The sequence below is a fragment of the Chrysemys picta genome, chromosome 5 (assembly GCF_011386835.1).
Source record: "Chrysemys picta bellii isolate R12L10 chromosome 5, ASM1138683v2, whole genome shotgun sequence".
In the NCBI taxonomy this organism is placed as follows: Eukaryota; Metazoa; Chordata; order Testudines; family Emydidae; genus Chrysemys; species Chrysemys picta.
In genome coordinates, this window is record NC_088795.1 from 92,363,519 (window position 1) to 92,376,764 (window position 13,246).

The 13,246-nt window shown below is 42.1% G+C and overlaps 1 protein-coding gene across 2 annotated transcripts in view; it reads left to right on the forward strand.

Moving 5' to 3' along the window:
* Positions 1-13,246, forward strand: part of SCFD2 (sec1 family domain containing 2) — a 305,085-nt gene continuing 291,839 nt past the window's right edge. Inside the window, exons 1-2 of one of the 2 annotated variants that reach the window (XM_042841892.2) lie at positions 1-996; positions 7,374-7,542. In XM_042841892.2, the coding sequence (XP_042697826.1) occupies positions 162-996; positions 7,374-7,542 (1,004 nt within the window). In that variant the 5' untranslated portion in view covers positions 1-161. The remainder of the gene's footprint in view (positions 997-7,373; positions 7,543-13,246) is intronic. The other variant, XM_005299175.4, reaches the window with a different exon arrangement.

Genomic DNA, 13,246 nt, shown 5'->3' on the forward strand with positions numbered 1-13,246 from the left:
CGTCACATTCCTGCGGCCGTCCCCTCCCCCCCGGGCACGTGTGCTCTGTTGTGCCTGTCACAGCCACCCCGGCAGTACCTGTCCCGCCGCGGCTCTTCCTGGGCCTGGCTCGCGCCGCGGGGACTGGGCTGCCCTCCGCCGCGCGCGACCCTCGCCCCAGCATGTCCGGCTGCCCCGCCGCCGCCGCGCTCGCCGCCTGCCGCCAGGCCTGGGAGCAGGTGTTGGCCAAGGCCAAGCGGGCCGTGGTGTTCGTGGACGCGGCGTGCGCGGAGAGCCTGCACTGGGCGGGCGGCGGCGCGGGCAGGCTGCTGGAGGCCGGCGCCCTCAACGTCAAGGAGTTCTCCAGCTTCGAGGCGGGCGCGGCAGAGCAGCCCAAGGCGGTGTTCGTGGTGAGCAGCCTGCTGAAGGGCCGGGCGGTGGACATCATTCGCGACATCGTCAGCCTCAGCCGCTTCCAGTACTGCGTGGTGTTCACCGCCGTTAGCCACGCCGTGCACCTGCTGGCCCACGGGGCGCCCGGCGGCGCCGAGCCGGAGGGGGGCAGCCAGGCGGTCTTCGAGCAGTTCGAGGAGAAACTCTGCCAGTGGATGGGCAACATGAACTACACCGCCGAGGTGCAGCATGCCCCCCTGCTACTGGCGCCCATCTCGCCTCATCTCTTCGTGACCCCGGCCTTTGCCTCGCTCTTTCCCATGACGCCCCAGGACCTGGCTCGCATCAACTCCTCCAGGCCTGAGAAGAAAAAGTTTGGCAGCTTGAACGACCTGGACTTCTCCTCTCTGCCTCCTGAGCTGCAGCTTCAGATCAGAACCCTGGTGTCTGGCTTGAACTCCTTGTTTGAGTGTTTAAATGTGAGAGAGGAGTGCTTTGCAATTGGGACTCTGAGCAAGATTATCGCAGGGGATTTAGCGAACTACTCACAGGCCAAAAACAGGAGGAAGACAGCACAAAACCGAGCCTCTGTCATCTTCATAGACAGGACACTGGATCTGACAGGTAAGAAGCTTAATATCAATATCACAATTGTGAGCCACGCTTCATTTACGTTATTATGGTGATCACTGGATTTCGAAGTGCCTGTGCAGATAGGTGCTCATGTACAAATGTGGCTTTAGTGGCCCATTGAGAGTGGTGAAAATAGGAGATGTGGGTTGGTGTTTAAAGCACGAGACTGAGTCATAAGTTCTAGGTTCTGCCACTGACCCTGTGACCCAGAGAGAGTCTATGTAGTCTTTGTGCCTCAGGTTCCCAATCCTGGGAGAGGGGTGGGGAAGGGAGAGGGAAATTTGCTGTGAAATTTATTTCATCATGGTTTGTAAAGTACTTTGAAATCTTTGGATTTAAAATGCCACATAAGGGCAAACAGTTTTTTTTATAATGAGAGCTGAAACCTGAGTTGTATTTTATTTAACTTTTAGTTTTCAGGTTTTATATGTCAGTTGTCCTGATAGAAGCTATTTTAGCAAATACAATAGCAAAACTAAACACAACTCTCAGCTTGGGGAGAAGATGAAATAATGAACCATATATGCTGTATGTTAGACACGTCACTTAATGCACTCCTGGAGGGTGCTTAAATATTACAGTGATAAGGGTAGTATAAGAACCTGTATGGGAAAGAACAGAACAAGAATAAAATGCTCAGGGCTTGAAAAATTTATAAGACATTTCCAAGCTAGATGTTGGGGAAAAAAATGATATTGATAGGCAGAAATGAAAGACGTGAGTAGGGGAGTCACCAGCAAGCTCCAGGGACAATGACGTGTGAGAAGGCTAAACTTCTATCCTTTTGTATCAGGATCTGGCAAGTTATGTGTCTGATAAGTTTGAATGCTTCCCACCAGTGATGGAAGGGAAAGAATGTTTCTCTTTTTCTCCCACACTCCATTTTATCTCATGGTTTTGGGATTGTTATGGAGAGGGACAGTGATACACTAGCCCTCACCCCTTGGGGGACGGAAAGGAAAACGAGGGTTGGGGGGAAGAAACCTAGGAAAAGAGTAGAACCCATTCACCTCACAGCAGCCTGGCTGCTGATGAGAATTTTCCTTCCCCATAAATAGCTTCAGTGGATCCCAGAACTTTCCCAAGAAGCTGCAGAGGATAAGCTGCCATATTGGATATGATCAACATTCAGAATCATATTTCTGACAGTAGCTGCCAGTACTAGAGGCTTTGGTGGAAGGTATATACAACCCACTCCCTTAATGGATATTTTTACGATAACATGTCTTTGAGGCAACGTTTCTTCGTATTTCCAGGCAGTTTGTGCTTGGCTTATGAGCTTAGGAGAACAAGTCCTTATTTGACTTCAGTGGGACTCATGTTCCTAAATCATTCAGGCACTTTTGAAAATCTGACCCTTATATACTAAGTATCGTAACTATAAATGTTTAATTTTTTTAGTCCTGCTAAGATCTTTGGCTCAGTACAGTACCTTGTGATAGTGAGTTTCACAAGTTAATTTGATGGTATCTTTAAAAAGGATTTTCTTTTATATGTTTGACATTTGCCTATTAATTTAATTGTTTGTCCCCTTATTCTTGTATTCTGAAACATACATAGAAGCACATAATTTACCTTCTCTATGCCATTTATTATGTTGTAAACTTCTGAAGTCTACCCTTTTATTCATCGCTAAACTACATAACGCTGATCTTTCAAATCTCTCCATTTATGGAGCTCTTTCTATGCTATCAATAACTTTCATTAGTCTTCTCTATACATCTTATTTCGGTTATACCAAAACTTAATTCAGCATCCAAGGTGAGGATACACCATAGATGTAGATTATGATATAATATTTTCAGTACAATTCTCTATCCTTCTAAGTGTATCCTTGCTTGACTATGGTCAGTTTCACAGCTCTGTTCACAAGGTGCTGAACAGCAACTGTGAAACTGACCTGAGTGATATTAATGTCATGCTGATATTTGGGAAATCTGCTCACAGTTCACTGGTTCACATTGAGTAGGCCATATGCTTAACCATGTGCTAAACTTAATATTCTTTAATAAAAGTTTAGATTCTACAGATATCGATAGTTTAAGTCCCCTACTCCCTAGGGAAAAGTTTCCTACTTGCCATTGAATTTTTCAAGCGCTGATGGATAACTAAAAAGACAGCAGGTATCAGAATACTTCATCTATATTTTTACCATCTGAAAGAACTGCATGAGAGCACACTCAGAAAGAAAAAAGGAGCAATTGCTTATTACCACATTTTGAGACTGGCCAAGAAGAGAAAAGAACAAAGTTATGCAAGAGCAGCTCCACACACTCTAACCATGGTCCCCATTGCAACTCAGCAACATCTCACAATCAAAGGCAATAGACATATTAAACAATATTGGCATGGTACTTGATGTGCATCTATTGGCAGGAGAAAATCAATTACCAATGCAAACAGCTGTGTGTGTGCCAGTTTAGCACCCTGCCTACCAAGCATCAAGGAGATTTGAGGCAAGGTACCAAGAGTTGTTTTGTCACCACCTTTTCAATAAGCGTTAGAAAAAAGAAAACAGAAAAAAAAAGATTGATTGATTAGTATAGAGCTATAGTTGGCCATATTGTTGAAGTCAAGTGATTGCCAATGCTTTCTTAAGAGATAGAAGATTAGTGGCTTCTGTTTTAAAAAAAAAAAAAAAATACGTACAGTATGTGGCTGCTGCTCCAGAAACAATCTGTGTCAATGATGATTCTTCGCTGTTTTTCCACGAGCCAGGTACAGCGTAGGTCACAGTCAGAAGTTGTCGAACAAAGTTCTCCCACCACCTCCAGTACTTCAGGTAGCAACAGTGGCTGACACAAAAACAGAAGAACTGGCATTTGTCCCCTAAATATATTTCCCTATCTCCACAGAAGCAGACATCTCTGTCTCCATCTGAACAAAATGTATCTACAAAATAAGAATTCTCACAGTGACAAGAACTTAAGATCAGCCACTGAACACAAGCAGGTTGGATTAAACTATCCCAGCACCCAAAACAAATCTGATGATCAGATCTCAGAAATCTGTGCAAAGTTGGAGCCTTGAATCAAGTCATGACCTGTTGTAATTTTATTGACCACTGATCTTGCTTTAATCAAAATGAACCAAAGGCCATTCAAAGGAATTCTCTCAGATCAAATGCAATCTCTCTTGCATCTGATCTGAGAGAAGGACAGGACCACTGTTTTGGATCATTGGATGTTTTCTGTTGTGAGGTGTCTTAACTAGTCTTTGGGGACTAACTGATTAGCAGAGGATTGGTGGTGCATTAAGCCAGGTCTTCGTAACAAGCAAGGTCAGGTATCTTGCCCAAAGTGTCATCCAAAATCAGATTTACTCATAGTCAACTTTCAACAAGCTGAGGAAGATGGTATCACAGTTGTCTGAAGGATCGTTGCCCTACTAACTATGCTGAGGGGTATTGGGGAGGGTGCGAGGGGCATGGTGGTTGGAATCAAGAGGAGAGTCTCAAAGCCAAGTAACACACAGTGATGGCAGCCTAAAGTGGCTTTCAGAGTTCCTTTTCCTTCCACCCCTTCAAAACTCTTCCCCTTGTTAACTAGCAGTTAAGATAGGAAAAGCGTATGTATTAATATTTTTATGTGATTATGAATGATTTTTATTCCAAATTAGTTACTATTTAATGTTGAGTTTACATCCTGGTCTCATCTCTAATAAATTTGAGGCCTGCTCCTCACTTGTATGTTTGAATTGAGAACACACTGCTCATGCCTGAGGCTCGGTGTTTGTCACGGAGGTCACAGAAGTCATGGATTCCGTGACCTCCATGACTTCTGCAGCGGCCCATGCAGTTGGCCTGGGAGCCACCTGCGTAGCTCAAGCAGCCACTGGGCCAGTTGCACCGGCTGCTGTTGGGGCAGTCTCAGGCCCCCCCGCCCTTCAGCAGCAGGAGTTTGGGTGTGCGGGGGCTGGGGTGTGGGGTGGTGCTTACCTGGGGGGCAGGCTCCCCGAAAGGGCAACAGAAACTCCCCTCCCTCAGCTCCTAGCTCCATGTGCTGCTTCCTCCTGGCATGCTCTGCCCCCACAACTCCCATTGTCCGTGGTTCCCATCCAATGGGAGTTGCAGAACTGGGGCTTGGGATGGAGCCGAAGCAGCACGTGGAGCTAGGAGCTGGAGGTCACCACTTCCCAGGAGTCAGGTAGGGAACTCCCCTCCCCCCCCCCCGAGTACCCGTGGTGCCCCCCCAAGTACCCATGCTGCCCCCCTGGGCCTACCCCACCCCCCCTGAGTACCTGCAGCACCCCCAGGCCGCCCAGCACCTGTGGCGCCCCGGGGCCCCCCCTTCCGGAGCCACCCCTCCCCCAACTTTTAGTCAGGAGTATACAGGCAGTCCTCAGACTTACGACACAATTGGTTCCTGAAAATTTTGTCATAAGTTGAAACGTTGTAACTCAGAACTGCAATACAGTCCATTGCGGGACTGACCATCGTAAAGTCAAAACCAATGGTCGTAAGTTGAATCAGGGATCAATTCAGAAACATTGTAAGTGCCGTTTGTCTTAATTCAAATGTCGTAAAGTCAAGGACTGCCTGTATAGTAAAAGTTATGGACAGGTCACAGGGTGTGAATTTTTGTTTACTGCCCGTGACCTGTCCATGACTTTTACTAAAAATACCAGTGACTAAAACTTAGCATTACTCATGCCTAATATACATGGATCTCCAAGAGAAAGGAGGTAGAACCAAGAAGATAGGGTCTTGTTATAAGCAGAAAAGAAAGCTAATGTATAGTCTGACATGAGATTTCCACCATAATGATGCCACTTTTCTGCAAGGTAATTTTCCTCCATTTTTTCATGGCTTGCCCTATACTTGGAATGATTGCCGTCTTCCTTGTGCAACAAATCACCTCCCTTAAAACCTACGTTTTAAAACCAAACACATCTTTGTCCAGCAAAGCCTTTCCATGACAAACACAAATTATTGGGCTCAATGCAGTGGTGCCTGGGTGAAATTTAATGGCTTGTGACGTACAGTCGATCAGAATAGCTGATTTAATGATCCCTTCTGTCCTTAAAATCTATGATTACCTATGTAAGATGAACTGTGCATTGTGTTTCAAAATAATGTCCTTAACAGCTGTGGTCTCTCATATATAAAGAGCCAGCCACTTTCCTTATTTGTTTATGTGGCATTGTGAGCTAGCAGTGTAGATCAAATATATACAGTATGTTGGATGATGGGAAAGGTTTGAGCTGTTATTTAAGTTTGCTGCCAAGCATGGGAATTTTCAAATCTGTGCACTAAGCTAACTGGGTGCTGCTTTCTTTTAAGCATTAAAAGAACATTCAAATTATTCCATCATATTTTGCTGACCTCTCTGAAACTGCTATAGCACTTTGTAACTAACTGCAGCACCCCCATTGTCACCATAAAGCTCTAAATATAGCAGTTGATTAATTAATAAGTGCCAGATTCTTCACAAACTATATCTGAACACAGCCTATACCTTGTCAGACAGTACTGTGTTTGATCCTGTCTGAAATATTTTCAGCTGCTGTCAATCCCTACTACTAACTGTAATAATTTAACTGTGAAGTGGCTTCTCTTTGAATGGCAACTATCTGTCAGAATAAGGGGATGATTACAACATTGAGCTATAAATCATAGTTTGTATAAGATGTCCAAGGAGACAGGGTCCTTGCCCTTTCTATATGAAATCTTACATTTTCCCTCCAAATATGTACTAATATACAGATGGTACTAAATTGAGAGATGCTACGAACACCAGAAAGAACACAAATAATATAAAGGGAGCAAAAAAAAAAGGAATCTGGCCAGGGAATAATAAAATGAGATTAATTCTGGACAAATGCAAGCTAATATAACTGGTCAGAAATAACCCAAGAAAAGACATTCAGAGCCACATTATGCCAGAAAGACACAGGCCCACATTAGGAGGTATGCAAAGCCACACTCCTGGAGGAGGCATATGGCCTGTATAAGAGGAGAAGTTTTAGTTTACCACTGTTCATTTAGGTAAGAAAAGTGTGGTGCGTGTTTTGTTTTTTTTGTTTTTTGTTTTTGTTACTTAAATAGCCACTGGAAGCCTTCTTGTCCACTTTTCTCCTTAGATAAGGAATTAGATTCTTGTTCGAAAAAATCTCAAACTTCTCTAAAATCATAAAAGTCCATTTAAATCATACTTTTTAAAATAAGTTCTTCAAAAAAGTATTGTTCTTTCTAATTTAACATTGGATACCCCCAGGCTCTTATAGCAAAGTAACATTAAAAATGTGTGTGTTATCTTTTAAAACAAGACTAACAATCTCCTCTCCCCAGTAATCTAATGGGGTTTTGTTCTTAATACCCTGTTTTTTCCCCTGTTTGTATCACTCCTTATTTCCTTATCTTTTCCCAGGAGCAGTTGGTCATCATGGTGACAGCCTACCAGAGAAGATATTTTCTGTGCTTCCTCGACTTCCTGGCCACACAAACGATGTGATGGTTAATATGGTGGAACTCACTGCACTGCAGACTAAAGATGAAACTTGCAATATTATAGCACCTGGCTGCTTGGCACAACCAAAGTAAAACTGCTTTTTTTCTTTGCTTTTTAAATAACAGACTTTTTTGTGTGGTACAGGAGAAGAGAACAATAACCATATGTCCAGAAAAATGCAAGATTATAGTTTTAGTGCTATTGAAATAAATTCTAAAATAATAATCCATACATACACATGTACAGCGGAGGGTGAAATAAGCTCCTGATAGAGACAGAATTTCAGTTCTTCAGGTTTATTTTTTAAAACGAAAACAGTCCAAAATAAATCAGAACAGATAAGCCATGTCCTGCTATCTGGCCCTTCCTAAGGCATCTACCTCACAAGACTTCTGCTCCCACATAGTGAGTATCTCTAGCTAGGTGTTCCAGCTAGCTGGGGTGGAGAGCCTCCTTCCAGGTTCTGTCTCCTTCCTGCTCCTGTAGAGCTCTTCCTAACTGAGCTGCTTGCTGGTGTTCTACCTGAGAACCAGGTGACTTGCAGCCTATCACCATATCCCTGGCTTCAAACACCTCACTGAAAGAGGGAGCTAATTAGGATTTCCTACACTTCAGCCTATAACCTTTATTTTATAGGGGTCCTCGGTGCCCATTACCGTCTCCCCACTCCCACCCCGGACTAGCTAGGTGCTGCTGGGTCCAGCTTCTGAAGCAATGCACAGCTGTATGTTTCTTCAGTCTGTTCTTCAGGGGATACATTTGCTCAGCTAGTTGGACTTTACCTTTACTGCTCTGATGACTGGGTTAGCAAAAATAAACCATTTATTGGATCTTCAACCATTTTTGAAGGTGCTAATTGGTCTTTTGAGCTTTGCTTTAAGAATGTGGTCTCCTCAGACTCTAGGGGCTGGTCTACACTGGCACTTTACAGCGCTGCAACTTTCTTGCTCAGGGGTGTGAAAAAATACCCCCCCTGTGCTCAACAAGTTTCAGCGCTGTAAAGCGCCAGTGTAGGCAGTGCACCACTGCTCCCAGTGCTGGAAGCTACGCCCCTCGTGGAGGTGGGTTTTTAGAGCGCTGGGAGAGCTCTCTCCCAGTGCTTTGTCGCAACTACACAAGCCACGTTAAAGAGCTGCCACAGCAGTGCTTTAATGTTGCCAGTGTAGACAAGCCCTAGGAAACAGCTCCACTCTGCTGAGTTATTTTAAAGCAGATGCTAGGGTGGCTATTAGCACCTTTTACGCTGTTCTGTGGTTTACTGGAAGTGCTTGTGTTATTTGTACAGCCACGTTTATATCTCCACATCACTCACAACTGGAGAAGTACTACATGGCCTGAAAAAGTTCGCATCTCCAAATCAGAATGCTATTCTGGATCATTCAGGCCCAGTTTATTTAATCATTTCTAGAAACTATGAAATGTTTGAAAACAGTTTTCAATTACTGTTCGCATTTCCATTATGCTGAAAGTAGCAGAATCTGTGACATTATCAGAATGGAAGTCTAATTATTGTAAACTAGTTTCCATTCTTCTTCAACACAAGTCTGTTTTAATGGTCGCATTACAAATATTGAACAGTGTGAAATGCCTAAGTTCTTCTGCAATACTTAAATTGATTTATAATCCCTAAGAATGAGCTCCCATACTGATGCTGCTGTGAGTGATCTCTCGCTTCATCAAAATGGCTGTTGCCAATGGTAGCAAGCTCAAAAATGCTAGTTGTAATTAAAAATGTTAGCATACAGATATAAAGTACAGTTTATGCATGGCAACAAGTGATTCTCTGCTTGTAAATTTTCCAGTTACTGTACGGAGTGAAGGTAGCAGAACCTCTGTCAGGGAAAGGACTAGTAATTTAATGTGGCACAGCAGTGGACAGAGTGGCTCTTTACACAATGGCTTGGGAACGATTGTGCCAAATTCAGTGGCATTTCACAAATGCTGACTTCTATATTCAGAATATTTTCAAATACTTAAAAATGTTTTTTTCCCCCCCGAGTTAATATTCAATATATTGTGGTGGGGGAGGAGGAGGAGAAATGTCGGCTCCATCCACACAGCTTGCTGTCTTTAACGTTTTAAAGGAATGTTTCTCCAACAGAAACATCTGGGCTCAGTTACAGGGTTAGCAAACAGAATTAATGAATAATTTATGGCTGGTGTGGTGAAATAAAGCAGGGTTCTTTTCTTAAACCTAAGGAAATAATGGGCTTCTTTAAAGATTTAAATGAAAATTTAAATGCCATATGCTGCTTAAGTTGTTATACTTTGAAGGTGATCTCTTGAAGAGGAAAAAAGTTCAAGAATTGTTTTTTTAGAGTTTTCAATTTTAATAGTGTTAGTAGTACAAAAAAAAGTTGGAGGAACAAATGTTGCATTAATATAATTATGGACACGTTGCTGTTCCAGCATGAATGGCTGCTAATCAAGAAATATTTTGAAAAGAGCCCAAGACTCTTATGATTTAAAGAATGAAACAATTTATGGAATGAGAGCTAAAGACATCCATGTTGGATCAGTACTATGTGCTTCTCCATATTTTTTAAGTAGAAAAACCTTGCTCTTTCAAACAAAGAATGTATAATACGAGCAAAATAATGGTATGATGGAAACAGTTGTAGACACTTTTAAAAATGAAAGGCTGATATTGATGGCACCTTGGTCTTAGCATTTAGATAAGTTGTAGAATACTTTTGGAGTCAAGTTTGTATTCAAATAATTTCAGTTACTTTTCTCATTAAAGACAATGGCAGTTCTTTGGGGGATGCTTTATGTCCTCTTTGGGTGAATATCTGTGATTCTGTTGACTTGAACCATTTGTCCACTTGAGGGCAGAATTTGGTTATTTATCTCAATAAAAAAAAAATGGCAGTCTGTTTGTGGCCCCCCCGTTACTGTAGTATCTGATCACCTCACAGTTTTACATTTATTTATTCTCACAACATCCTGAGCTGTATTATGAGCCACAGAGAGGCTCAGTGGTCACACAGAGTGTGTGGGAAAACAGGGACTTGCACCCAGGTCTCGCAAGTCCTAGGCTAATGTCCTAACCACTGGGTCATGATGAGTAAGAACAAAGTATACTGACTAACATGGTGCTGAAATGTGAGAAATTTAAATGGCACCTTTTATTATTAAACCATATCTTATATCATGTGTTTTCAGTATCAAATTAGACAAATTATAATCAGGTTGGTTATACATATATGTGACTTCCTGAATGCAGCTTGTTTTTCTTATCCCTCCAAAACACTTGGGAGCTTGTAAATATCTCCTGTGTATACATTTTGGACCAGCTTTGTGATAAATACAACTCAGTAAAGGGCCAGACATTTATGCAGAAGATAAACAGTTTTTATAAAACATGAAATGGGCCATTAGCTACTTACTGTAAACGTTTTGTCCATGAAAATGCAAAAACATACTCTAATACATTTAACATTTGGACTGCTGTGCCTAAAGCAATTCAATAGGTAATAGTAGCTAAGGTGTCTAGACATTTTTGACAAAGCAATTAGAGTCATTAAATCATCTGGGTTTGCATTGGTAAAAATAACAAGCTGAAAATGTGGTGATCTTGTTCATTGGTGTGCGATTCAGTAAACCTTGAAGTGCAGACCAGATGTTTAAAATACGATACACTACAAAACTTTCTATTATTTTTCCCCCATATAAAACATTGGCAGTGGAAACTTAATCATCCATTGAGAAACTTTGGTAGATTTTTTTTTTTTAGTCAGTGCCTCATACTCAAAGAATATGCTGAAGCTGAAAGCATGTTTCTTCCTCAGTCCTAAAAATAGTAATGCACCTGTTTAACTTTAGGCACATCTTATCGTTGGATGGTGTGTGGGTGTACACGTGCATGTTCATTTGGTCTTAAACAGTTAGCATTTTTGTTTGGATAGCTATGCTGATCTTACTGTAATTGTAAATCTTCACATTTCAGAAAATACTTGACTTGTTACAATTTAAACTAGGAAGAAAAAAATCCTAAAAAAATCCATCTCTTCCATTATATTTACATTCTTGCAGATGATGTGGTAATAAGAGTCATGCAGCATACATATGGAACTCCTCATAACCTCAGAGGCAGTTTGAGTGCAGATCTGGGGCAGCATGTGGCTTCAAAATATCTTAGATGGCTTTTGGTCAGTATTGGTGCTGGTGGTTTTTAAGTGTCCTGTTAAAAGCTTTGAGCACACTAATGATGATAGTCCTTGTTAATAGGATACTGGTCTGGGCGAGAGGTGACCTGGGTACTAATTCCAGTTGTGTCATCAACTTATGTGTCCTTGGGCAAGTCACTTCATCTCTTTGTGCTTGTTTCCTGGGACAGGGACTGTCTATGTGATTGTCCAGTGCATAGCAAAAAGGGTCCCTGATCTCAACTGGGGTTTAATAAATAATAGTACTAAAGGACATAATTAACAGTAAGTTATTGAAACTCTCTTTGCCTATGTTTATTTTTTCATTTTCTATGTTTATTTTTGCATCATCTGCAAATCTTAGTTGTGTGCTGTTTTTTAATGCATTCGACGACTTATTGATGCTGGAAGGATGAAAAAGACTATATTAGAGCTACTGTGATTCTTAGATGTAAGCATCCAACAATCATGCATAATGCAAATTAATGAAGATAGGCTTAATTGTTCTTGCATGGTGAAGAAAAAGAGCAACCAGCACAACCATTAAAAGAAAAAAAAATTTCTACCAATATTGGAAAAACGAAACGGGGGGTGGAGGGAAAGCTTATTTCCAGTGGCAGGGCATTGTTTCAGCTATTGTACATACATGCTTTGTCCTTTTGACATATGTTCTTGAACATAGTTTAAAAAATATGAAGCACTGTTTTTCTTTAATGTAGAATAAATATGACACACTGAACATTAACAGTCATATTGGATAATGGTTTCTTTTGTAATTTTTTTTTCTTTTTTGGCATGTGACAGAAAACTTTGGTTTTCAAAAGGTAAATCAGAACGGTTGTGTTTTTGAATGAAAATTTGTATTTCATAATTAGAGTAACTAAATTACCTCCATAGCAAGCTGATGATATCTGGTTTCCTTAGATCAATGCTTCTCAAAGTTGGGCCGCCGCTTGTTCAGGAAAAGCCCCTGGCGGTCCGGGCCGGTTTGTTTACCTGCTGCATCCGCAGGTTCGGCCGATCGCGGCTCCCACTGGCCGCAGTTTGCTGCTCCAGGCTAATGAGGGCTGCGGGAAGTGGCGCGGGCCGAGGGATGTGCTGGCCTTTCTTCCCGCAGCCCCCATTGGCCTGGAGCAGCGAACCGCAGCCAGTGGGAGCCATGATCGGCCGAACCTGCGGACACGGCAGGTAAACAAACCGGCCCGGACCGCCGGGGGCTTTCCCTGAACAAGTGGTGGCCTGACTTTGAGAAGCACTGCCTTAGATGTTAGTATAATAAAATCCAGATTGTGCTTAATTGACTATTATTGTTGAAGGACTAGGAAAATATCCCAGAATGATGGAGGGTGAGGCTCCTTTAAATGTAAAATATATGTGTGTATGTATTCTTGTATCCCTCTCTATATTGAGCTGTTCTCTTTTATCCATTGTACAGACTTGCATTTCATCAGTCCAGTGCTGCTTGGATTTTCTGCGTGTGTCACATGCATTTGGAGGTAGAGATTCCTCTTGTGACTCTTTTTCAGTTTTTTGACAGTTCCCCCTGCTGGACAGTTTGAGGTACTGCACTCAGGTTTGGAAACCAGTGTCCTGCCTTCAGGACTACCCTGATTCCAGACATGATAATGGCCTTTTTAGACTCAC